The 26,178-nt window shown below is 54.1% G+C and overlaps 1 protein-coding gene, 1 long non-coding RNA gene and 1 pseudogene across 5 annotated transcripts in view; 2 read left to right on the forward strand and 1 right to left on the reverse strand.

Moving 5' to 3' along the window:
• ADGRL1 (adhesion G protein-coupled receptor L1) overlaps positions 1-13,114 on the forward strand; it is a 64,272-nt gene extending 51,158 nt beyond the window's left edge. For all 3 annotated transcript variants that reach the window (XM_050769912.1, XM_050769913.1, XM_050769915.1), the window contains 17 exons: positions 174-277; positions 574-759; positions 1,093-1,131; positions 1,281-1,464; positions 1,652-1,777; positions 2,309-2,523; positions 2,813-2,983; positions 3,414-3,623; positions 3,724-3,944; positions 4,149-4,215; positions 4,652-4,743; positions 5,324-5,492; positions 7,912-8,040; positions 8,211-8,307; positions 8,387-8,515; positions 8,672-8,689; positions 9,207-13,114. In XM_050769912.1, the coding sequence (XP_050625869.1) occupies positions 174-277; positions 574-759; positions 1,093-1,131; positions 1,281-1,464; positions 1,652-1,777; positions 2,309-2,523; positions 2,813-2,983; positions 3,414-3,623; positions 3,724-3,944; positions 4,149-4,215; positions 4,652-4,743; positions 5,324-5,492; positions 7,912-8,040; positions 8,211-8,307; positions 8,387-8,515; positions 8,672-8,689; positions 9,207-9,949 (2,900 nt within the window). In that variant the 3' untranslated portion in view covers positions 9,950-13,114. The remainder of the gene's footprint in view (positions 1-173; positions 278-573; positions 760-1,092; positions 1,132-1,280; positions 1,465-1,651; positions 1,778-2,308; positions 2,524-2,812; positions 2,984-3,413; positions 3,624-3,723; positions 3,945-4,148; positions 4,216-4,651; positions 4,744-5,323; positions 5,493-7,911; positions 8,041-8,210; positions 8,308-8,386; positions 8,516-8,671; positions 8,690-9,206) is intronic.
• Positions 4,988-26,159, reverse strand: LOC126942453 (uncharacterized). The gene is made up of 2 exons (XR_007721573.1): positions 26,081-26,159; positions 4,988-5,699 (listed from the first exon to the last, which is right to left on the reverse strand). It is a non-coding gene; the product is annotated as an uncharacterized LOC126942453 (long non-coding RNA).
• LOC126942444 (uncharacterized) lies at positions 11,372-13,114 on the forward strand (annotated as a pseudogene). Its single transcript, XR_007721567.1, has one exon. The product of XR_007721567.1 is annotated as an uncharacterized LOC126942444 (transcript).
• Positions 26,160-26,178: the final 19 nt, after the last annotated feature.

Consider the following 26,178-nt stretch of genomic DNA (forward strand, 5'->3'; position numbering starts at 1 on the left):
GGCGCCTCTTTCAACTGTCCGGCCCGCTTCATGTCTGTTTCTCCGTGTTTCCCTCACCTCCCTCTTCGTCCGCTCGTCCCCCACTCTCTGTCATCTCCTTTCCCCCTCTCCGTCCCATCCTTCTCTTCTTCCCTTTGGCTCCCTTGTCTGTTCCTGTCTGTCTGTCCCTGCAGGAATTGCCTCCTTCCAGTGTCTACCAGCCTTGGGGCTCTGGAACCCCCGGGGCCCTGACCTCAGCAACTGCACCTCCCCCTGGGTCAACCAGGTGGCCCAGAAGGTACCAGCCACCACCCCTCGCAGGCAGGCACATGTGCTCAGGCCCAGGGCCCAGGGCCCAGCGGGGGTCGTGGAGCAACTGGGGAGACTCGGGCTGGCAGGTCTGGAAGGCAGGACTGCGGGGTCACCTCTCTGGCCTACAAAGGGAGCAGGGACAGATGGGGTGGGAAAGGGCAGACGGTGATGGGGAAGTGGAGAGAGAAAGAGGAGAGGCTGCACGGGCCAGGGAAGCTGGGGAGGGCAGGATGGTCCCTGACAGACCTGGGATTTCCCCTCCCTGCCCCCCACCTCATACAGATTAAGAGTGGGGAGAACGCAGCCAACATCGCCAGCGAGCTGGCCCGACACACCCGGGGCTCCATCTACGCAGGGGACGTCTCCTCCTCTGTGAAGCTGATGGAGCAGCTGCTGGACATTCTGGACGCCCAGCTGCAGGCCCTGCGGCCCATCGAGCGCGAGTCAGCTGGAAAGAACTACAACAAGGTGGGGCCTGGTGGCGGCGCTGACCTGGCGCGGGGAAGGCGCCTGCCCCCAAGGGCACAGGAAGTATCCAACCTGGTACCTCCCAGCCAGACTGCCACCTCCACTCCCTTCCTCAGAGAAGAAGGACCCCCCCGCCCAAGGACTGCTGGGTCTCACTCCTGTACTGCCTCAGACGGTCCTGGGTGTTGGGGATCCCTACGGAATGTCTTGCTGATAGCCCAGCCCTGGGGCAGTGGTAGCCACAGATGAGAGAGCTATACAGATGTGACAGTACTGGGGTGAGGGAACTGGCGTCCAGAGGTCTGGCCTGACATCACCTCCATCTCTTTCTAGATGCACAAGCGGGAGAGAACTTGCAAGGATTATATCAAGGTGAGACCCAAGGGGTCCCAGTGTAAGGACCGTGGGCTCCGGCTGACGGGAGAATAGGGGTATAGGTTGAGAAGAGGGCATGCAGAGCCCACCCCAAGGAATTAGAGGGTGTTGAGGGGCTCACAGCACCATCCCCCCTGCCTGCGCAGGCCGTGGTGGAGACAGTGGACAATCTGCTCCGGCCAGAAGCTCTGGAGTCCTGGAAGGACATGAATGCCACGGAGCAGGTGCACACGGCCACCATGCTCCTGGACGTCCTGGAGGAGGGTGCCTTCCTGCTGGCCGACAACGTCAGGGAGCCTGCCCGCTTCCTGGCTGCCAAGGAGAACGTGGGTGAGTGCCACGGTCACCCAGAGCAAACTCAGATACCAACCTTAAACCATGGGGTTCTGGCCTGGAGGCCGCAGAGGAGCTACCCGACGCTTGGGCGTCTTGCCACAGGGTCTTGTTCTGTAGCCTGAGCCCCTGGACTGGGAACAGACCCCAACTGCGTGTGCCTTGCCTTCCCCTGTCCCCACAGTCCTGGAAGTCACAGTCCTGAACACAGAGGGCCAGGTGCAGGAGCTGGTGTTCCCCCAGGAGGAGTACCCAAGAAAGAACTCCATCCAGCTGTCTGCCAAAACCATCAAGCAGAACAGCCGCAATGGTCAGTGTCCCTGGCGGGGCCTCGGACAGCCCCCTCCCCGCCCCCTAGCCCTGTGCCAGCATCTCTGTGCCATTTGTGGAGGGCAGCAGTCCTGAACTTTCCTCCTGCTAGTGTAAAATTTGAGGGGATTCATGGGTTCCCTGAAGTGCTGCAGAGCCCCAAGGGTGAGCCTTACAGTTGCAAAGCTGGCTCCTGGGCCTCACAGCTCAGACAGGATGGGGCCACTGAGACAAAGGTTCAGAGAGGTGAGGGGCTTGCCCAAGGTCACACAGTGAGAATGGGTGGGTCGGAGGCCCAGGCCATGTGTCCTGGCACACTGCCCTGCTGTTTCGAACTGCCTTCGGCTGAGCAGTGGTCTTGTGGACAGGGCTCCCTGCCCCCCACCTGCCTGGGCTATGGAGTGGCTTCAGAGGTCCCAGTGGCCGGCATGGCCGAGGGCTGAGGAGCTGGCCGAGCTGGGAAGCCAGGGGCCTGGACAGAGGTGCGCCAGCTGAGGATGCTGACACATCCAAACATGCCTGTCCTCGCCAGGGGTGGTCAAAGTTGTCTTCATCCTCTACAACAACCTGGGCCTCTTCCTGTCCACGGAGAATGCCACAGTCAAGCTGGCCGGCGAAGCAGGCCCGGGTGGCCCTGGGGGCGCCTCTCTAGTGGTGAACTCACAGGTCATCGCAGCATCCATCAACAAGGAGTCCAGCCGTGTCTTCCTCATGGACCCTGTCATCTTCACTGTGGCCCACCTGGAGGTGAGCTGAGCTGTCCTTCTCCCTCCATGGGGGTCCCTGTACCCTCTGTGTTCCCAAGCTGTGTACCTGCCCCTCCACCATGTGCTCACTTCGAGAACAAGTTATGGGTTCTTCCACTTCAGTAGCTTGGGCCATTTGTCCCCAGAGCTCTTAGAATGTCAGCTGGAGCCCCAGACTCCAGGCACTTCTTTGATACTTGGCACCATCCCTGTAGCCAGGTGTGGGGGGCCGGAATGGGATTCCCCGGTTCTGACTCCAGTTCTGACACCCCGGCGCCACCACACAACAGGACAAGAACCACTTCAATGCCAACTGCTCCTTCTGGAACTACTCGGAGCGTTCCATGCTGGGCTACTGGTCAACCCAGGGCTGCCGCCTGGTGGAGTCCAACAAGACCCATACCACGTGTGCCTGCAGCCACCTCACCAACTTTGCCGTGCTCATGGCTCACCGCGAGATCGTAAGCTGGCTGGCGCTCTGCTCCTCCGGGCAGGCCCGCTTGCTGGCCTGGCTTTGCATGGCATCCTAGAGAGATCATGGGCAGTGCTGGGGAGGCCGGCCTCATGGCTGTGGGGGGCTCCTAGTCTTGCCTGGGGCATGAGGCCATGCATCTGGTTCTCTCTGGTCATCTATGGCCATGGTCCCACCGTCTCCCAAGGCACTCTGGAGAATCAAGTTGGTGTCACGTTAGTCATCTCTCCACAAGCCTTCCAGAGCATGAGGAAGTGAGCACATTGCTGCGTGCAGAGGGGTGGGGCCTGCCAGATTGGCGGCACCAGAAGTCCTCGTGGCCCATGGCCTTGCCCAGGGCCCTGTCTGCAGCTGGCACCTGGCTGAGCCCAGTGTGCAAAACCAAAGGCCCTGAGCGTGCCCCCTGCTCCTGTCCCCAGTACCAGGGCCGCATCAACGAGCTGCTGCTATCGGTCATCACCTGGGTGGGCATCGTGATCTCCCTGGTCTGCCTGGCCATCTGCATCTCCACCTTCTGCTTTCTGCGGGGGCTGCAGACTGACCGCAACACCATCCACAAGAACCTGTGCATCAACCTCTTCCTGGCTGAGCTGCTTTTCCTGGTCGGGATCGACAAGACTCAGTATGAGGTGGGCTGGGACTCGAGGGCAGGTGACGGCCAGCGCCTGGGGGGCCGCGAGAGGAAAGGGGACGCCTGCCCGAGCCCCTCACCCTCGGTGCTCCCTGCAGATTGCCTGCCCCATCTTCGCCGGCCTGCTGCACTACTTCTTCCTGGCCGCCTTCTCCTGGCTGTGCCTGGAGGGCGTGCACCTCTACCTGCTGCTGGTGGAGGTGTTTGAGAGCGAGTATTCCCGCACCAAGTACTACTACCTGGGCGGCTACTGCTTCCCGGCTCTGGTGGTGGGCATCGCGGCTGCCATTGACTACCGCAGCTATGGCACCGAGAAGGCGTGAGTTGCCACATCCCAGCCCTGCACCGGTTCCTCCCGCATGGTTCCCTGCTGGGCGGCACCCCTTGGGAAAGGACCCTCAGGGCGGTGGCCTCCCTTCCTCCTGATCCCAGAGGCTGTAGCCCGCAGAGTCCTAGGTCTTCATGGGTCGCTGGGAATGGCTCCTCGGCTTCTCTCTATACCCCGGCCCTGTTTCCTTTACAGCTGCTGGCTCCGAGTGGACAATTACTTCATCTGGAGTTTCATCGGGCCCGTCTCCTTCGTTATCGTGGTGAGTTGGGAGGTGACACCCCTAGCACCACATCTTCCTTCATCCAGGCTGGCCTTGACTCCAGCCCCTGCCCCCACCACACACACACACACACACACACACACACTCCCCACATCGGAACTGAGCCACCAGCTGAGAGGATGAGAGTGTGCTGGGTTCATGGAGCTCCGATGCTGAGGGCTACTCGCCTGGGGGACTGTGATTTGAGCCCCTACTGTATGTCAGGCCATGGGCCTTGTCCTCCCAGCAGCCAGGAGTGGCATTCAATTGCCAGTCATGTCAGTCAGCTCACTGTCACCTCAGGGGCAGATACAGGGTTCTCCCAGCAGAGGCGAGGGCCACAGCTGAGACTTCACCAGGCCGGGCCCATGTCTCAGTGCTCACTGAGGGAGGCAGGGCCACTCTCAGCCCAGCCTGTCCCTTGTCCCGCCCCCAGGTCAACCTGGTGTTCCTCATGGTGACCCTGCACAAGATGATCCGAAGCTCATCTGTGCTCAAGCCTGACTCCAGCCGCCTGGACAACATTAAGTGAGCCTCACCCCTGCCTGCCCCCTGCCCCATGACACACCCCCACCCCGCGCGGGGCCCACCTCCTCCAGGGTGTCCTAAAAGGTAGTGCTGTCACCTCTGGTGACACATATTGCGATTTTAAGTACCAAGAGGGGTGTTTTATTGTGGTCACTATGTGCCTACTTAATGGGTCTTAGAAAGTGTATCATTAGCACGTCCAACCTGTGGTTTTAGAGGCATGACTGTGTAGGGTGAGGCTAAATTCAACAGGTGAGTGTGTTTAAGGGCAACTTAAAGAGAAATAGGCAGCAAATGTAGCCTCAGTGGTCTGGAAATTTGGCAGAAACAATGAAGGTGGCAGAGGAATGACTGATGTTCACAATACCCCGACCCCGACCCAGTACCTTTCCCTCAGGCCCAGGCTGGGGTGGAGGCATCCTGGGCAGGCCAGTGCCCCTAAGGCCCACTCAGCCTGCTCAGGGCTTTGCAGACAGTGCCCAGGCCCACCCAAGGGCCCGTTTGTAGGCTGCAGGGGAGGCCCGGGCTGAGGCCGTCCCCTCCGGTGGGTACTTTGACACCTCTATCGCCCCACCCCCAGATCCTGGGCTCTGGGGGCCATTGCGCTGCTGTTCCTGCTGGGCCTCACCTGGGCTTTCGGCCTCCTCTTCATCAACAAGGAGTCGGTGGTCATGGCCTATCTCTTCACCACCTTCAACGCCTTCCAGGGGGTCTTCATCTTCGTCTTTCACTGCGCCTTACAGAAGAAGGTGAGGTCGAGGCGGGGTCCTGGGTCACAGCCTCCCTTGGAGACATTTCCTGGGCATCCCGGAAAAGGCAGCGAGGGTGGAGGAGACTCAGGGGCTCCCTCAAGCCCCCAGTGAGTGCTGCAGGGCTTCTACGGTCAGGTCTGCGTCCACGGGGAGGGGAGCACGAGCTCAGGGCTAGGGAGGGTTTAACCACAGGTGAAGAGGGTTCTGGAAAAAAGCAAGATACAGCAGCTTAGAGGAGTGAGAGCAGGACAGATTTGGGGATGGGGAACCCTCACCACCATGAGGGCCACGAGTCAGGCCTGGGAGGGGGAGGACTTCGGGAGCCACCCTGAGGGAGCACTGCCTGCATTCATAGTTCAGGAAATAATTATGAATTTTGTGGTGACAGAAAGGATCTTTTTAAAATAAATGTGTTAAAATCTGAATCTTAAGAAAACATACAGGCCAGACACGGTGGCTCACGCCTATAATCCCAACACTTTGGGAGGCTGAGGCGGGCGGATCACCTGAGGTCAGGAGTTCCAGACCAGCCTGGCCAACATGGTGAAACCCCGTCTCTACTTTAAAAATATAAAAATTAGCCGGGCATGGTAGCAGGCGCCTGTAGTCCCAGCTACTTGGGAGGCTGAGGCAGGAGAATCGCTTGAACCCGGAAGGCGGAGGTTGCAGTGAGCCGAGATTATGCCACTGCATTCCAGCCTGGGCAACAGGGTAAGACTCTGTCTCAAAGAAAAAAAAAAAAAAAAAAGGACTGGGTGCAGTGGCTCATGCCTGTAATCCCAGCACTTTGGGAGGCTGAGGCAGGAGGATCGCTTAAGCCCAGGAATTCGAGACCAGCCTGGGCAACAGAGACCCTGTCTCTATTTAAAAAAAAACAAAGGGGACAACAGTAGCCAGGGAATGTGGGCAGGGAGTGGGGGGTACAGGCAGCACTGTTAGGACTGAAGCTGGGGAGACGGAGCTGAGGCATTTGTAGAGTCAGCCCTGGCAGCAGTGCGGGCAATGGAGACTGCTGTTAGACTTGGGGAATGGTGAAGCGGGTAAGGCTTCAGGCAGGGGATGGCGGAGGCAGTGATCATGAGAATCCTGGTTGCAAGGGAGGAGGTGGCCTGTGTCCCTGCTCTGTCCATCTGTCCAACACTGTCCCGGCCCCTCCTCAGACAGATGGTCAAAGACAGTGTCTGCGTGGCCCCCACCTCACACGCAGTGACAGCGATGTCCTTTCAGGGGACCCCAGGCCCCTATGTTCTGATCTGGGCCCCTCGGCTCCCCTCCCTCCAACCTCCGCTCTCAGACACCTAGATGTGGACCCTCCTCAGAGTGCAGCCCCTGTTCTTACGTTGGCCTAAATGAGGCCTCTGATCTATTTATTTTTTTAGGTTTTTAAATTTTTTAATTATTTTTTTTGAGACAGAGTCTCGTTCGGTCCCCAGGCTGGAGTGCAATGGCGCGATCTCGGTTCGCTGCAACCTCCGCCTCGTGGGTTCAAGCAGTTATCATGCCAAGTAGCTGGGATTACAGGTGCCCACCGCCACGACCAGCTAATTTTTGTATTTTTAGTAGAGATGGGGTTTCACCATGTTGCCTAGGCTGGTCTTGAACCCCTGACCTCAGGTGATCCACCCACCTCTGCCTTTCAGAGTGCTGGGATTACAGGTGTGAGCCACCATGCCTGGCCTCCTCTGGTCTATTTAAAATCACAACCAGTTTGGCCAACATGGTAAAACCCTGTCTCTACAAAAAAAAAAAAAAGCCGGGTGTGGTGGTGTGCGCCTGTAATCCCAGCTACTCGGGAGGCTGAGGCAGGAGAATCGCGTGAACCCAGGAGGTGGAGGTTGAAATGTGCCAAGATCGCGTCATTGCACTCCAGTCAGGGTGACAGTGCGAGATTCCGTCTCAAAAAAAAAAAAAAAATTCACAACCCGCTCCCAAGTCAGCACTGCCTAACCCCCTTTCCAGCCATAGTTTTCTCCGCAGCACGTAACACCATCCAACAGCCTGCATATTTATATATTCATCTATGTTCTGTCTCTGTCTACCGAAATACAAGCTCTCAGAGGTACGGATTTGTGTCTGTTGTCTTCCGTACCATCCCTGAGGCCTAAATTGTGCCTGGCACATAGCGAATGCTCATTAATGCTCTGTTGATTTTATGAATGAATGAAAAACTGTCAGTGGAGGTGGAGAAGAGGATGGGCCTGAGTAAGAAGAGATTGAAACCTGATCGGCTGGCTGTTGGGGGACAGGGGACAGCAAGATTTCCATGGCTTGCAAGTTGCTGAACAGGGCAACATAGTCATTGGAAGCTCGATCTCTGGCCTCCCAAGGCTGGCTGTCTTGTGACCAGCCCTGTGGTAGGCTGGATCACAGAGGAGGCCAGCGTCCCAACCAGCTGACTGTCCTCCTCAACCCCCAGGTGCACAAGGAGTACAGCAAGTGCCTGCGTCACTCCTACTGCTGCATCCGCTCCCCTCCCGGGGGCACTCACGGATCCCTCAAGACCTCAGCCATGCGAAGCAACACCCGCTATTACACAGGGACTCAGGTATCAGGCCAGACAGGGCTCCCTGGGGCTGAGTGTTGGAACCTAGAGCCTGAGAGGCGGGGAGTGGCTTGGCCTGGGTTTCTGATCGTGATGATTGGCTGAGCAGTCTCAAAAAGACGCCAGAGGGTGGGTGGCCCAAGGACCCCCTCACATCTGGGTTGTGTCCCCAGAGTCGAATTCGGAGGATGTGGAATGACACTGTGAGGAAACAGACGGAGTCCTCCTTCATGGCAGGTGACATCAACAGCACCCCAACCCTGAATCGAGGTGAGAAGGCGTCCCTCTGCCTCTGGCGCCGGTCTCTAGAGGCTCCCGGCCGCCTTGTGACCTCTGATCCCTTGGCCAGGTACCATGGGGAACCACCTGCTGACCAACCCTGTGCTGCAGCCCCGTGGGGGCACCAGCCCCTACAACACCCTCATTGCCGAGTCGGTGGGCTTCAATCCCTCCTCGCCCCCGGTCTTCAACTCCCCAGGTGAGAGCGCGGGGGAAGCATCCCAGGTTGGGAAATGGAGGGTTTGTGTCCCAAGGGACCTCCGCCTGGGATGTTCTGTGCCCCAGAACTGGAGCCTGGACTTGCATTTCAAGCTCACCCTCGCCTTCTCTTTTCTCTCCTGGCTGCCACCTGCAGGGAGCTACCGGGAACCCAGTAAGTGTGACTCTTCCCTGGGGATGTTTCTGAGGCTGGGGGAGGGACAGACAGTGGCCTTCTCAGATGGCCTCACTTGAGGAGAACTCGGGATGCCCTTCCCATGCCCACATCTCCCCACCCCCCGACACACAGCCTCTGGTTGGCAGCCGAATGGAGGATAATGGATGGTGTTCATTGAGTTTGGGCCGTTAGGTGCTGAGGGTCTGAGCATAGGAAAGGGATCCTGTCGCCCAGGCCTCCTCACACTGCTGAGATTCTGAGCCTCCAGCTGAGGATGAGACTCTGGGGGAACTGGTCCTTGTCCCCTACCTTTCATCAATCCACTGCTGGGCTGGTGTCTCTACTGCCAGTGAGGGAGAAAGGGGATGTGAGACCAGAGATCCAGGGGGTAGGGGGAAGCCTACGGAAAACCAGCAGGAATCGAGCCCCACTTCACACAGACTGCATCCCCTCACTAACCCCTAGTGCATCCAGGGCCCCTCTTCTACCTTACCAGCCCCTTTCTGCCCTGCAGAGCACCCCTTGGGAGGCCGGGAAGCCTGTGGCATGGACACCCTGCCCCTGAACGGCAACTTCAACAACAGTTACTCCTTGCGAAGTGGGGATTTCCCTCCCGGGGATGGGGGCCCCGAGCCGCCCCGAGGCCGGAACCTAGCTGATGCGGCGGCCTTCGAGAAGATGATCATCTCGGAGCTGGTGCACAACAACCTGCGGGGGAGCAGCAGCGCGGCCAAGGGCCCTCCACCGCCTGAGCCCCCCGTGCCACCTGTGCCAGGGGGCGGGGGCGAGGAAGAGGCAGGCGGGCCCGGGGGTGCTGACCGGGCTGAGATTGAACTTCTCTATAAGGCCCTGGAGGAGCCTCTGCTGCTGCCCCGGGCCCAGTCGGTGCTGTACCAGAGCGATCTGGACGAGTCGGAGAGCTGCACGGCCGAGGACGGCGCCACCAGCCGGCCCCTCTCCTCCCCTCCGGGCCGGGACTCCCTCTATGCCAGCGGGGCCAACCTGCGGGACTCACCCTCCTACCCGGACAGCAGCCCTGAGGGGCCCAGTGAGGCCCTGCCCCCACCCCCTCCCGCACCCCCTGGTCCCCCCGAAATCTACTACACCTCGCGCCCGCCAGCCCTGGTGGCCCGGAATCCCCTGCAGGGCTACTACCAGGTGCGGCGTCCTAGCCACGAGGGCTACCTGGCAGCCCCAGGCCTTGAGGGGCCAGGGCCCGATGGGGACGGGCAGATGCAGCTGGTCACCAGTCTCTGAGGGGACCTCATGGACCAGGGGCTGGTGGCCCAGGCCAGGGAGGGAACCCTGGGCAGGGCTCTGGTGGGAGAGGGAGACAGATGGAGGTAGTGGCTGGTGGGCCACTCTCTCCAGGTGCCCCTCAGCCATGGGCCCTACAGTCCCCTCAGGGGACTCTGACCTGGGGGCCTGAGGTGCCAGGGTTCACAGACAGGGTTTCCCACCAGCCACATGCACCAGCTCTATTTGGGGGAAGTGTAGTGAGGAGGAGCCCAGAGGTCCCCAGGGGAGTGAGGAGGGAGAACTTGGAAGGGTGCAGCCCACTTCCAGACTCTCCACTCTCCCACCCTTCTACGCCGTGAAGGGAAATGAGGGCTTTAGTTTCCCTGGGCGGGAGGGGCAGCTTCTGAGGTTGCCAAAGGCCCCCACTGGATCGAACCTGTTAGCTGCTCCTCTCCGCAGCCAGAAATGCTGCCGGCTGCACCCAGAGGGAGCAGTGAGGCAGGACAGATGGACAGGTTCCTCCTGCGCTACAGTTCCTTGCTCCCTGGAGACTGGGAAAAGGCCACAGGGCAGGGGGACTGGGCAGTGGTGGCTGGTGGTTTAAAGGTCGAACTTTCTCTGAAGCTCCTTTCCCCTTGCTCTTGGTCCCTGCCCCCCAAGCAAGCCTGCCCCCTCTGCCTCCCAGTGCACCCAATGACCCCCTCCCTTGGGGCGACTCCTGATGAAGCACAACTCCCCGCAGGGCCCCCAGCCCACAGGGGTGGCCATATTTGGGCAGTTCCCAGTCCTGTGGGCTCGGCTATCTGGGGAGCAGATTTTGGGTCTGGATCTCCCTGGGGAGTGGGTCCTGGGCTTGGATCTTTCCCTAGGGGGCCCTCTTACTCCTTCCTCTCTCCTCCTCCTCCTTCCCCATTGCTGTAAATATTTCAACGAAATGGAAAAGAAAAAAAAAAAAAAAAAAAAAAAAAAAAAAAAAAAAAGACAAAAAAAATCTCATCACTTGAAGCCACCGGGAGCCTGCGGCCCGGGCCAACCTGGGCTTTCTCCGGAGCAGAGCGGCGCTGCCGGCCCGGCAGCCAGGACTTCTCCGTGTACGTGCATCCCCAGTCCCCGCCGGGGCGGGCGGGCCGCCAGAGCAGCTTTTTACAATCCAGAGACAGAAAACAAAATCTAGATGCAACAGCGAAACAAAGAACCCATTTCCTTCCTGGCACCCGTTTCTGTCCCCTCCTTTCCTGCTCTGCCTGCCCAGCATCATCAGCCCTCCTGGGGCGTGTACCTCACTGCCTGCCCCAGGACCAGAGGCCTGTCTCCCCCTTCCCTCCCCATCGGCCCCGGGGGAGACCCCCTCACACCCAAAGATGCTTTGTCAAGATGGCTGCGCTGTCCCTTTGAGTTCCTGCTTCTTGTATATTGCTTTGGGGACTCTAGCTGGGGAAAATGGGGCTGATTTCCCACCTAGAGAGGTTGATGGCCGGGGGAAAATGGGGAGGAACTGGGGTTATGGAGGGCATGGGTACGGCTGAGGAGGGTGCTGGAGTGGCAACGTGGTCTTCTGTCTGGGGGAGGGGGAAGGGGCAAAGGTGAGAGATCACCTTCCCTACCCTCCACCTTCCCGCAGGGAGGACGAAGCCAGGTGCCAGGGCTGGGGTCAGGACATCCATGTGCTGGGGGGGCTTGACCCCAAATCCCAGACCCTGGAAGCTCCAGGCTTGGGATGTCTCCTGAGCACCTCTCCCAGCCCCTCCTCTCCAGCCTGTCGGCCCAGCCTCCCCAGTCCCCTCCCCTCAACTCTAGGGGTAGCATAGCCCTGAGGCCACCTTAGCCCAGCCCCTGCATTGCCATTTCCCCAGAGGTGGCCCGTCCACCTCTGCTCTGACCTCTCCCCGTCTCTTTGCCCCTCCTTCTTTTCTCACAAGTGCCATGAGTTTTCAAACATCTTCGGGTCTCAGCCTGCTGCTGCCATGAACTTTGTTGGGTTAAGGGGGAGGGGCTCTAGGAAGGAACTGGGGGGAAGGGGACAGGTAGGTGGCTGGAGGGACCCTTTTTGCTGCTAGAAAGCCCCTCCCTTCTCCTGGGGAGCTGGGGCTGGCTTGTCCCCATCAATTAGGGGAGAAGGGGTCAGACCAAAGATGGTGGTTTGTCCCGTGTAAGGGAACAGGTGTGGGGAAGAGGTGGGGTTGGGTTCCAACTCTGGCTTTTTCTAGTAGAAAGGCCTAACCCATTATACCAGAAGACTATGGGTGAAGTCTAGATGGGGAGGAGAAGTGAGGCCAGGGACAGTCTTGCCAGACGACTCTGAGGAGGGCAGGGGACAGTTCCATGGACCTTCCTGGACTGCACTAGGCTAGGAGCTCTTGTGTGGAGGGGCGGTCAGAGGTCTGTGAAGAGCGGGCAGGAGTCATGGACAGGCAAAGAGCCGGCCCGGCCCGGGCAGCAGCCCAGCTACAGCCTGTGGCTGCCCCCGACACCAGGAGGAGGGCCGGGAGAGTTCCAGGGGGGCTGAGAGACACAGGGAGGCTCACTTCCTCCCTGCCCAGCCTGCCTTGTATTTCTCCAGACTCGGACAATCAAAGGGAGAGAGGGTGTATCAGTCCTGTTTCAGCCGGCATCGCCCAGTGGCTTCCAGGCCTCAGAGCTGTGTGGCAGGGCCCCCTGCTGGGGCTGGACACCACTGCAGTCCAGTGCAAAGCTGCCCCCAGAGCCCAGGTGTCCCCCCCACCTAACCAGACCTGGTGCCTTGACGCCCCCACCCCAGCTGGGACGGTACAGAGAAGGGTCTTGGTTTCCTCTCCTACTCCCTTCCTTGGGCTCCTGAAATTTGCTCCTAAATCTTGTTAATTCTTTTTCTCTGGATTTTGGTTTCTTTTGGCTTTCCCTTGCCTTCCCTTTCTCTCTCTGTCTCCAACTCTCTTTCCCCACGTGTTTCTCGCTGTCTCTATGTTCCTCTTCTCTCATCCTCAACTTTCTGTCCATTCGGGCCTCCTCCCCGCCTCCCACGCCCCAACCCCTCCCTCCTTGGTCTCCTTTTCGATATGCCAAACCAATTTTGGGTCGAGTGCATTTAACGAGAACAAAACAAAAGGCTCATAACAACAAGAACGTTTCAGAAAAAAACAAAAAGTTTAAAAAAAATTGTTGAGTCAGAAAGTCAAACAATAAAGAAATTAAGATTTCTTGGAATGACAAGAGTTGTGTGACTTCTTGAGCGGGGGAGGCGCGGTGGCTCAGGCCTGTAATCCCAGCATTTTGGGAGGCTGAGGTGGGTGGATCACTTGAGGCCAGGAGTTTGAAACCAGCCTGGTCAACATGGTGAAATCCCATTTCTACTAAAAAGACAAAAATTGCCGGGCGCGGTGGCTCAAGCCTGTAATCCCAGCACTTTGGGAGGCCGAGACAGGTGGATCACGAGGTCAGGAGATCAAGACCATCCTGGCTAACACGGTGAAACCCCGTCTCTACTAAAAAATACAAAAAACTAGCCGGGCGATGTGGCGGACGCCTGTAGTCCTAGCTACTCGGGAGGCTGAGGCAGGAGAATGGCGTTAACCCGGGAGGTGGAGCTTGCAGTGAGCTGAGATCCGGCCACTGCACTCCAGCCTGGGCGACAGAGCGAGACTCCGTCTCAAAAAAAAAAAAGACAAAAATTTAGCTGAGCGTGGTGACAAGCACCTGTGGTCCCAGCTACTCGGGAGGCTGAGGCAGGAGAATCGCTTGAACCTGGAAGGCAGAGGTTGCAGCGTGCTGAGATCGCACCACTGCACAACAGCCTGGGCTATAGAGTGAAACTCTGTCTCAAAAAAGAAAGAAAGAAATGGTTGAGAAGATCTGCACAGGGGTGTCCCCATGGGCTCTGGTCTGTGCTTGAGCATTCAGAACCCCTGGCAGAGGCCTGGCAATTACAGAATCATTCACATTGATGAGACCTTGGTAAGTTCCTGGGCTTGGTGGAGCATTCCATGTGCAGTTTCTCTGAATCCTCACAAAATGCTCCCGGGTGGAGACACCTTTACAGATAGGGAAACTGAGGCTTACAGCCCTTAGATGCATGCCCAAGTCTCTGGCCAGGCCACTGTCCCATGCTGTGTCTCACAGAAGCCCTTCTTGGCCCAGACGTCTGTCCCCAGGCTGTACTAGAGCAGAGCTCAGGAATTTTACACTGTGATGTCTCATTACAACTGCCATTCCTACACTCCCACACGCTGCTGGCATGGAGCGCTTTCAAACCTGATACGGTGGAATTGCATCATGTGTGTGTCACTTTCTCAGTTCACCAACGAACTGCCCGTGCTGAGAGAGAGGAATAACTACTCAAACTACAAGGATCAGCCGGGCGCGGTGGCTCACGCCTGGAATCCCAGCACTTGGGGAGGCTGAGGCGAGTGGATCACTTGAGGTCGGGAATTCGAGACCAGCCTGACCAGCATGGAGAAACCCCGTCTCTACTAAAAAATATATAATTAGCCGGGCGTGGTGGCGTATGCCTCTAATCCCAGCTACTCGGGAGGCTGAGGTGAGCGGATCACTTGAGGTCAGGAAGCAGAGGTTGCAGTGAGCCGAGATTGCACCATTGCACTCCAGCCTGGGCAACAACCGTGAAACTCCGTCTGAAAAAAAACAAGAAAACAAAAAAACAAAACAAAAAAAACTACAAGAATCCTTCTCCGGGCCCCTCTGACTTAAAAAGACACCTGTGTTTAGGACACCACCCACCTCCCCACAGCCACTCCTTCCCAGTCTTTGTGGCTGGCTCCTTCTCATCTGACCTAATGATGGGGAACACAGTGGCTCAGTCCTTAGACCTTTTCTCTGCCTGCTCTCTCACTCCCTGGAAGGTCTCATCCCATCTCATGGTTTGAGATACCACCGGGCAGGCGTGGTGGCTCACACCTGTAATCCCAGCACTTTGGGAGGCCAAGGCGGGCGGATCATGAGGTCAGGAGTTTGAGACCAGCCTGGCCGACAAGGTGAAATCCTGTCTCTACCAAAAATACAAAAATTAGCTGGGCATGGTGGCGCACGCCTGTAGTCCCAGCTACTCAGGAGGCTGAGGCAGGAGAATCGCTGGAACTCATAAGGCAGAGGCTGCAGTGAGTCAAGATCACGCCACTGCACTCCAGCCTGGGCGACAGAGTGAGACTCCATCTCAAAAAAAGAAAAAAAAAGAAAGAAATGTTACCTATACACTGATCACCCTCAAACGTAGCTCTCCAGCCTGAACTCCTACCTGAGCTCCGGATTTGCATATATTCACCTACCTACCCCATCTCTCTCCCTGGTATCTGGTATCTGGTATCTTCCTAATCTCAAACTAACCTGTCCTAAACTGAGACGCTGGCCTCCCCGACCCCCATCTCTACCGCTGCCACGGGAAGAACTACACGTGAGGCTTTGAGGCTTCCTCACCTCAACTAAAAGTGAGTCCATCCATCCCTTGATTCAAGCTAAAGACCTTGGAAAAAAGTGAGTCCATCCATCCCTTGATTCAAGGCAAAGACCTCGGAGCTTCCCTTGAACTCATCTTGTTTGATACCCCACATCTAATTTGACAGTAAATGTAATGGTGGCTCTAACTTCTGAATATCCAGAATTAATTAGTTCTCACCCGTCTTTCACCAGGGCCACTACAACAGTCCCCTAAATATTATAGCTCCCTTGTCCCTCTTCAGGTTTTTCTCAGAAACTAGAGTGATCGGCCGGGCGCGGTGGCTCAAGCCTGTAATCCCAGCACTTTGGGAGGCCGAGGCGGGCGGATCACAAGGTCAGGAGATCGAGACCACAGTGAAACCCCGTCTCTACTAAAAATACAAAAAATTAGCCGGGCGTGGTGGCGGGCGCCTGTAGTCCTAGCTACTCAGGAGGCTGAGGCAGGAGAATGGTGTGAACCCAGGAGGCGGAGCTTGCAGTGAGCCGAGATCGCGCCACTGCACTCCAGCCTGGGCAACAGCTGAGACTCCGTCTCAAAAAAAAAAAAAAAAAAAAAAAAAAAAAAAAAGAAACTAGAGTGATCTTGCTAAACATATTTTGTCCCTCCTCAGCTCAAAACTCTCCAATGCTCTCCTCTCACCCAAAGCAGAGGTCAAGGTCAACACAATGGGCTACAGGCCCTCCAACCTCACCGCCTGGCTTCCTCCCCACCTTCCCTCCACTCGCTGGGCTCAAACACGCAGGCACCCTCTTGCCTGCCTCAGGGCCTTTGCACCGGCTGTTCTCTCTGCTGGCTTGGGCCCCCTCCCCCGTCCCCATATCTGCAGAGTTGACTTCCTCTCCTGTAGAGTTGATGAAAATGAAATCCTGCTTCCCAGAAGGCCTTCCCAAGCCACTCCAGAACTTCCTAACCTGTGCCTTGCTCTGTCTTCATAGTACTACTGGCTAGCAATTACGTTTTGCTTATTTGTTCATCATCTGCCTCTTGGCTACAATGTAAGATGTGGAAACACAAGGGTTCTTGGTCTGAGCCTAGCACAGCATCTGGCACACAGGCCATCTGTAAGTATCTGTTAAAGAATGAGAGCTGGCCAGGCGCGGTGGCTCAAGCCTGTAATCCCAGCACTTTGGGAGGCCGAGACGGGCGGATCACGAGGTCAGGAAATCGAGACCATCCTGGCTAACACGATGAAACCCCGTCTCTAATAAAAAATACAAAAAAAACTAGCCGGGCGAGGTGGCGGGCACCTGTAGTCCCAGCTACTCGAGAGGCTGAGGCAGGAGAATGGCGGGAACCCGGGAGGCGGAGCTTGCAGTGAGCCGAGATCCGGCCACTGCACTCCAGCCTGGGAGACAGAGCGAGACTCCGTCTCACAAAAAAAAAAAAAAAAAAAAAATATATATATATATATATATATATATATATAAACAAAGAATGATGGAAACTGTGAATCTGCCATTCCCTCGGCTGGTTCAGTTTCACTGTGTGACGCTAAGGTTTTAATTCAGCATGGCTCCAAAACCTAAGATCAGTATTTCCTCTGGTGCCCAGCTGAAGAGGCAATCTGTTCTCACACTGGAGGATGATATGAATCTGCTAGACTTTCTGAGAGATGCTCTGTGGGCAAGCATGGGGACTTTTTTTTTTTGAGGCGGAGTCTTGCTCTGTCACCCAGGCTGGAGTGCAGTGGTGCTGTCTCGGCTCACTGCAGCCTCCGCCTCCTGGCTTCACGCCATTCTCCTGCCTCAGCCTCTAGAGTAGCTGGGACTACAGGCACCGCCACCATGCCCAGCTAATTTTTTTGTATTTTTAGTAGAGACAGGGTTTCACCATGTTACCCAGGATGGTCTCGATCTCCTGACCTCATGATCCGCCCGCTTCAGCCTCCCGAAGTGCTGGGATTACAAGTGTGAGCCACCACACCTGGCCTAGCATGGGGACTTTTAAGAGCAGATAATTGGCCGGGCACGGAGGCTCACGCCTGTAATCCCAACACTTTGGGAGGCCGAGGCGGGTGGATCATGAGGTCAGGAATTCGAGGTCAGCCAGACCAAGATGGTGAAACCCCATCTCTACTAAAAATACAAAAATTAGCCAGGCACGGTGGCAGGTGCCTGTAATCCCAGCTACTCGGGAGGCTGAGGCAGGAGAATCGCTTGAACCAGGGAGGCAGAGCTTGCAGTGAGCCGAGAATGTGCCGCTGCACTCTAGCTTGCGCGACAGAGCAAGACCATCTCCAAAAAAAAAAAAAAAAAAAGAGTAGATAATTTTAGCCAGGCACGGTGGCTCATGCCTGTATTCCCAACATTTTGGGAGGCTGAGGTGGGCAGATCACTTGGGGCCAGGAGTTCGAGACCAGCCTGGCCAACATGGCGAAACTCTACTAAAACTATAAAAATTAGCTGAAGGTGGTGGTGCACGCCTGTAATCCCAGTTACTCAGGAGGCTTAGGCAGGAGACTTACAACCCCAAAAGGCAGAGGTTGCAGTGAGCCAAGATCACACCACTGCACTCCAGCCTGGGTGACAGAGCAACACTCCGCCTCAAAAAAAAAAAGAGTAGATAATTTTACCTATATGTGATTTGACCTCATGCTCTGATTTGAAATCGAATCCCGCATACAATGAGAGTCAAATATGACCAGTCCTTCTGTGTCTTTTACTCTCCCCTTCACCACACACAACCTAAACCCACTGTGTCTGACTGGGTGTGGTGGCTCACGCCTGTAATCCCAACATTTTGGAGGCCAAGGCAGACGGATCACTTGAGGTCAGGAATTCGAGACCAGACTGGCCAACATTGCGAAATCCTGTCTCTACTAAAAAAAAAAAAAAAAAAAGAAAAAAGAAAAAAAAATTAGCCGGGTGTGGTGGCATGCGCCTGGAGTCCCAGGTACTCGGGAGGCTGAGGCAGGAGAATCACTTGAACCTGGGAGGCAGAGGTTGCAGTGAGCCGAGATCATGCCACTGTACTCTAGCCTAGCGACAGAGTGAGACTGTCTCAAAAATAAAAATAATTTTTTTTTTTTTTTAAACCTGCTGTGCCTGAAAACCTCTGACCCTCAGGTGGTAGTTAGTGGCACCCATTCATCCGCACGTGCCCAGGGACAGTACATTTATGCTGAAATGTATCATTTCAAAGTTCTTTCCTACATTTTATCTCATTTAATTCTCAGAATACATGTTTTGTTTGTTTGTTTTTGAGACAGACTCTCACTCTGTTGCCCAGGCTGGAGTGCAGTGGTGCAATCTGGCTCACTGCAACCTCAGCCTCCCCGGTTCAAGCAATTCTCCTGACTCAGCCTCCCGAATAGCTGGAATTACAGGCACCCGCCGCCAAGTGGCCAAAAAAAAAATAATTTTTGTATTTTTAGTAGAGACAGGGTTTAGCCATGTTGGCCAGGCTGGTGTCAAACTCCTGACCTCAGGTGATCCGCCCGCCTCGGCCTCCCAAAGTGCTGGGATTACAGGAGTGAGCCACCAGCCCAAAAAGCTACTCGGGAGGCTGAGGTAGAAGAATTGCTTGAACCTGGAAGGTGGAGGTTGCAGTGAGCCAAGTTTGCACCATTGCACTTCAGCCTGGGCGACAAAGCAAGACTTTGTCTCAAATAATAATAACAGTAATAATATTTTAAAAACCCTGAACATTGGGCCGGGCGTGGTGGCTCAAGCCTGTAATCCCAGCACTTTGGGAGGCCGAGGCGGGCAGATCACGAGGTCAGGAGATCGAGACCATCCTGGCTGACACGGTGAAACCCCGTCTCTACTAAAAAAAAATACAAAAAACTAGCCGGGCGAGGTGGCGGGCGCCTGTAGTCCCAGCTACTGGGGAGGCTGAGGCAGGAGAATTGCGTGAACCCGGGAGGCGGAGCCTGCAGTGGGCTGAGATCCGGCCACTGCACTCCAGCCTGGGCGGCAGAGCGAGACTCCGTCTCAAAAAAAATAAATAAATAAATAAAATAAAAAAAATAAAAACCCTGAACATTAAAACATTATAAAAATTAAAAGGCGTCTGGGTGCGGTGGCTCACGCCTATAATCCCAGTACTTTGGGAGGCCGAAGTGGGAGGATCACTTGAGGTCAGGAGTTTGAGATCAGCCTGGCCAACATGGTAAAACCCCATCTGTACTAAAATGCAAAAATTAGCCAGGCGTGGTGGCGGGCACCTGTAATCCCAGCTACTCGGGAGGCTGAAGCAGGAGAATTGATTGAACCCGGGAGGCGGAGGTTGCAGTGAGCCAAGATCGCACCACTGCACTCCAGCCTGGGTGACAAGAGCGAGACTCTGTTTCAAAAAATAAAAATAAAAGACAAGGCTCAGATGTGAGAACAACTGCACTCCATAAGACGAAGACAATCCGGCAGAAAAGTGGGCAATTCACAGAAGGCAAATGGCCAATAAACATGTGAAAATAGCTCTACCTCAATAGTCATCAAGGTAATGCAATCCGAAACCACTAATTCCTACCATCAGAAGGACAAACATTTTAAAGTGTTACAATAGCAAATATTTATCAGGACACTGTGACTGGCCTCGGTGGCTCATGCATGTAATCCCACACTTTGGGAGGCTGAGGTGGGCGGATCACCTGAGGTCAGGAGTTTGATACCAGCCTGGCCAACATGGTGAAACCCCATCTATACTAAAAATACAAAAATTAGCCAGGTGTGGTGGCGCACATGTGTAATCCCAGCTACTCAGAAGGCTGAGGCAAGAGAATCGCTTGAACCCGGGAGGCGGCAGTGAGCCGAGATTGTGCCACTGAACTCTAGCCTGGGCAACAAAAACGAAACTCTGTCTCAAAGATAAAAATAAAAATAAATAAAAGGTAAAGACACTGAGCAACAGGAACACTAATGGTGGGAGTGAGAACCAGTACCATCATGAAGAGCAGATTAGCAGCATCTCATAAAGGTGAATACTACCACAACCCACCGTCCAATACTTCAACTCCTAGGTATATCTCCCAGAGTAACTCCTATGTGTGCTCAAGGAGACATAGATACCAACGCATACTGCCACACCGTTTGTAATGGTAGAAAACTGAAAACACCCTAAATTTCAACCAAGTGAATTGATAAGTAAACACTGTCCAACAAAACTTTCTGTTCTCATGGAAATGTTCCTTATGTTCTTTATACACCATGGCGGCCACTAGCCACAGGCTCCTGCTGAACATGTGAAATGTGACTATGTGTCTGGGGAAGTGGATTATTTGTTTTGTCTAATTTTAATCTAAATAGCCCTATGTGGCTAGTGGCTACCTTATCAGCACAGTCGTATAGCAGTGAAACTAAGTGAATTAGAGCTACACACGTTTCCACATAGACAAATCTCAAAAGCATTACACTGGATGAAAAAAAGCAGGTTTCAGGCCGGGCGCAGTGGCTCATGCCTGTAATCCCAACGCTTTGGGAGGCCGAGGCAGGCGGATCACAAGGTCAGGAAATCGAGACCATCCTGGCAAACACAGTGAAACCCCGTCTCTACTAAAAATACAAAAAATTAGCCAGGGGTGGTGACGGGCGCCTGTAGTCCCAGCTACGCGGGAGGCTGAGGCAGGAGAATGGCGTGAACCCGGGGGGCGGAGCTTGCAGTGAGCCGAGATCACACCACTGTACTTCAGCATGGGGGATAGAGTGGGACTCCGTCTCAAAAAAAAAAAAAAAGAAGCAAGTTTCAGAAGGCAGAACCCAGTGCCACCCTAGTACCAGCTGTCAGGATACACCCAGGATGATCCTGCTATCAGAGGTCCCCAAGACCACACTGAGGTTCAATGACTCACTAGGAGTCGTCACAGGATTTAGCTTAGAGGTGTAGGCATGGTTGTGATTTATGATAGTGAAGAGACACAAGGCACAATCAGCAAAGGGAAAAGACGCAGGAGCTGAAGTCCAGAGGAAACCAGGACAAGCTTCTAAGAGTCCTCTCCTAGTGGAGTCACACAGGACTCCATCAATTCCTACTGCCAAGTATGACAGCACGAGGGATATGTGATCTACCAGGGAAGCTCATTACTCGGTGACCAGAGTTGTACTTGAGGGTGGTCGTGTACCAAAATGCCAGACTCCAGAAGGAGAGCAGGTGTTCAACATGAACCACATTGTTAGTGGAAATAGTTTAGGCACTCATCATTTGGGGAACGGCAGGAACCCTCCCGAAATCCAAGTTCCTAGATATCAGCCAAGGGCCAATCTTTCAAACAGGCTTTTCTAAGGATAGCAGTCTCAGGCCTGCTAGGTTAACTCTAAATTGCACAGACACCACTTATATAAAAGTATAGAACATGACAAAAACTATTGTTTAAAGATACATGCCTATATGCACAGAAGACTGTAAACACCAAATTCAGGGTTGCGGCTACATTTGAGGAAAAAGGAAGAGGAATGGGTTTCATGTAGGGTATAAGGCCCTTCAGTTGCATCTCTAATGTTTTAGCTTTCAAGCTGGGTAACAGTATTTTGCTATAGCACTTCTTACACTTTCTTGAGCATGTGTGCACCTGAACTATTACACAGGAAGAATGAAGACATACCTGCTTATCACTATGTGCTACTAAGTTCATAGTTTTTTGTTTGTTTTTAGACAGGGTCTCGCTCTATTGCCTAGCTAGGCTGGAGTGTAGTGGTACGATCTTGGCTCACTGCATCCTCTGCCCCTGGGGCTCAAGCAATCCTCCCACCTCAGCCTCCTGAGTAGCTGGGACCACAGGCACATGCCACCACACCCGGCTGATTTTTTTATGTTTTGTAGAGTTGGGGTTTTGCTATGTTGCCCAGGCTGGTCTTGAACTCCTGAGGTCAAGTAATCCACTTGCCTCAGCCTCCCAAAGTGTTGGGATTACAGGCGTGAGCCACTGCACCTGGCTGGTTCACAATGAGTACTTTTCACATTCCAGGTATATGCTAAACTCACCCTTTACATAGATTTATTTATTTATTTATTTATTTATTTATTTGAGATGGAATCTTCCTTTGTCACCAGGCTGGAGTGCAGTCGCGCAATCTCAGCTCACTGCAACCTCTACCTCCCAGGTTCAAGCAATTCCTCTGCCTCAGCCTCTGAAGTAGCTAGGACTACAGGCACACGCCACCACGCCCGGCTAATTTTTTTGTATTTTTAGTAGAGACGGGGTTTCACCATGTTCACCAGGATGGTCTCGATCTCCTGACCTCATGATCCGCCTGCCTCGGCCTCCCAAAGTGCTGGGATTACAGGCGTGAGCCACCGTGCCTGGCCAATTTTTTTGTATTTTTAGTAGAGATGGGGTTTCACCATGTTAGCCAGGATGGTCTTGATCTCCTGACCTCGCGATCTGCCCGCCTTGGCCTCCCAAAGTGCTGGGATTACAAGCATGAGCCAGCGTGCTCGGCCAAGAAAGGGTACTTTAAATAGGGTACTTTGGGAAGTCTTCTTTCAGAGGACATTCGAGCTGAACCACAGCGAAGAGAATGAGACAGCCATGCAATTATCCGGAGGAAGCACATTCCAGGCAGAGGGAACGGCAAGTGCAAAGCCCTGCGGCAGAAATAAGCTGGGTGTGTTGAAAGAAGGGGAATAAAGCCAGCTGGGCTTGAAAGCAGTGACAAGAAGAATGGTAGATGAGGCCTGAGAGGTCAGCTGAGGCTACCACGCAGGGCAGCCTAAGCCATAGGAAAGATCTTAGGTTTCATTCTAAGTAGGATAAGCCTTTGAAGGTTTTAAGCAGAGTAATGACATGATCTGGTTTACAAGTGAAGATCATTCAGCCAGCTGTAAGGAGAATGCATCATAGACAGGGCCACTTTCTTCATTAGCGCCACGGAAATAATGCTGGTGGCTCATGAGCTTCTCAGGGGCTATGAAAAGGTCAGGGACAGGGATAAAGGGAAAAAAGTTCCACAATGCAAAGATAAAACTACAAAGTTGGAATGAATAAATATTTAAATAAGCATCTAGAAATATGACATCATGACAACTGCATTAATCATTAAATTTAGTATTCATAAGCAATCGAATTACATTTGGAAATTAGATTTTCTCAAATCACAAATATCCCCAAGTATGCAACGATTGCCAAGAAATCAAAGGAATCATAAATGTGAGCTTCCTTGAAGCCAAATAATTTCAAAAGAATATTAAAAAGCTTTCAATTTTTTTTAACAGCTAAAAAAAATTTTTCTTAATGTGAGATGTACACACCAAAAAAAATGGGCTAGGCGCGGTAATCCCAGCATTTAAAGACAAGATAGGTGAACTGCTTGAGGCCGGAAGTTTCAAGAGCAGCTTGGGCAACAGCGAGACCCTGTCTCTACAAAAAATTTAAAAAGTAAAACAGGCAGGGCATGGTGGCTCATGCCTGTAATCCCAGCACTTTGGGAGGCTGGGGCGAGTGGATCACCTGAGGTTAGGAGTTTGAGACCAGCCTGGCCAACATGGTGAAACCCCCATCTTCACTAAAAATACAAAAATTAGCCGGGCAAGGTAGCGTGTGCCTGTAGTCCCATATAGTCAGGAGGCTGAGGTGGGAGAATCGCTTGAAGCCAGAAGCAGGAGGGTGCAGTGAGCCGAGATCGCACCACCGCACTCCAGCCTGGGTGACAGAGCAAGACTCCCTCTCAAAAAAAAAAAAAAAAAAAAAAAAGTAAAACAAATCAGGCATGGTGGCCCGCACTGGTGATCCCAGCTACTTGGGAGGCTGAGGTGGGAGGATCACTTGAGCCCAAGAGTTCCAAGTTACAGTGAGCTATGATCATGCCAGAAGCAGGAGGGTGCAGTGAGCCGAGATCGCACCACTTCACTCCAGCCTGGGAAACAGAGCTCTGTTAAAAAAAAAAAAAAAAATCCCACAGGAACTGGATTGTTTCCAGAGGTGACTAGGTAAGAAATACTAGTGCCTTGGATCAGTGCTATTCAGGCTTACGGCCTGTGATTTTGAACACTGTCCAGGGAACCCTTAGAAAGGCCTCTCTGGGGAGAGGACATTTGAACAGAGACTTGAATGACGAGAAGGCATAAGCCAGCCAAGAGCCCAGAAGAGGTTCTGGGCAGAGCTTTGCACTGGGAGTGGCTTGTCAGATTTTTAACAAAAAGAGGGTTACTCAGGCTGGTTTGAAATTGGAGCTGGGTAGTTAACAGGAGACAAAGCATAGTTTCGAAGACAATGCTCTCATCCTGAGAAGTGACCTGGTCAAATGTGTTTTTGACCTTCACTGTCCAGTAATACAGGAGCCACTTGTCACAGTGGTTCAGGAGCACTCAACTGTGGCTATCAAGACAGCTAAACTGAACTTGCTTTTTTAAAATTTAATTTTAATTTTGAGAGACAGGATCTCACTCTGACACTCAGGCTGGAGTGCAGTGGCTGGAGCATCCTGGGCTCAAGAGATCCTCCTGCCTCAGCTTCAGGAGTAGCAGAGACTACAGGTATGCACTACCACACCTGGCTTATTCTTTTATATTTTTGTAAATATGAGGTCTTGTTATGTTGCCCAGGCTGATCTTGAACTCCTGGCCTCAAGAAATCCTCCATGGCCAGCCTCTAAAATTTAATTTTTTTTAAAAAAAGTAAATCTTGGCCGGGCGCGGTGGCTCAAGCCTGTAATCCCAGCACTTTGGGAGGCCGAGACGGGCGGATCACGAGGTCAGGAGATCGAGACCATCCTGGCTAACACGGTGAAACCCCGTCTCTACTAAAAAATACAAAAAAAAAAAAAAACTAGCCGGGCGAGGTGGCGGGCGCCTGTAGTCCCAGCTACTCGGGAGGCTGAGGCAGGAGAATGGCGTAAACCCGGGAGGCGGAACTTGCAGTGAGCTGAGATCTAGCCACTGCACTCCAGCCCGGGCGATAGAGCGAGACTCCGTCTCAAAAAAAAAAAAAAAAGTAAATCTTAAATTAAAAAAAAAAAAGATATGGCTGGGTACAGTGGCTCATGCCTGTAAACCCAGCACTCTGGAAGATCAAGGCGGGCGGATCACTTGAGATCAGGCGTTTGAGACCAGCCTGGCCAACAAGGTGAAACCCGGTCTCTACTAAAAATACAGAAAAAAATTTAGCTGGTTGTGGTGGTGGTCACCTGTAATCCCAGATACTCAGGAGGCTGAGGCAGGAGAATCGCTTGAACCCGGGAGGTGGAGGTTGCAGTGAGCCGAGATCGCGCTATTGCACTCCAGCCTGGGTGACAGAGCGAGATTCCGTCTCAAAGAAAAAAAAAGTGGTTTCCAAAAAATGTAAAATTAGGTGCGCGGCTGGCATTATTTTTCCACTGGGTAGAGCTGATCGCCCGTGGGGGCAGAGACTCTGCGACCTGGAGTCTCCCAGGCCGGGGGCGACGGGATGCGGCGGAGAGAAGTTTCCGGATGTATTGTGCGGTCATGAATCATGTCAGGGAATTGCCACTGCCCCCGTTGAATGGAGAGACGCTGCCTCAGGAGCTGAGTAGCAGAGCCCGGACTCGAACACTGGTCTGCCCCCGAACTGAAACTCCCATTTTCAGTACCGTCTGCTTGAAACCTTCCAAGAGCCCTTGAGGGGGCGAGAGCGGGATCCAAACCCCTCGGGGGCGAGAGCGGGATTCGAACCCCTAGTGGGCGAAAGCGGGATCCGAACCGGGCTGGACTCCCGAGGTCCCAGCGCGCCGCGTGATCGCCACTCCGAACGTTCGCAACGTTCACAACGGACTCCAGGGCCGCTGGACCTCAAGGGTCAGGAGCCACTCAGAAAAGCTCCAGACTACGCTCACCTGTTGACAGACGCTGAGGGCGCAACCCTCCGCCTCTTTTTTCACACTCGCCAGCACCGCGGCGGCGCTCGACTTCCGCTTCTCTCCAGCGAATCCCC

The sequence above is a fragment of the Macaca thibetana genome, chromosome 19 (assembly GCF_024542745.1).
Source record: "Macaca thibetana thibetana isolate TM-01 chromosome 19, ASM2454274v1, whole genome shotgun sequence".
Lineage (NCBI taxonomy): Eukaryota > Metazoa > Chordata > Mammalia > Primates > Cercopithecidae > Macaca > Macaca thibetana.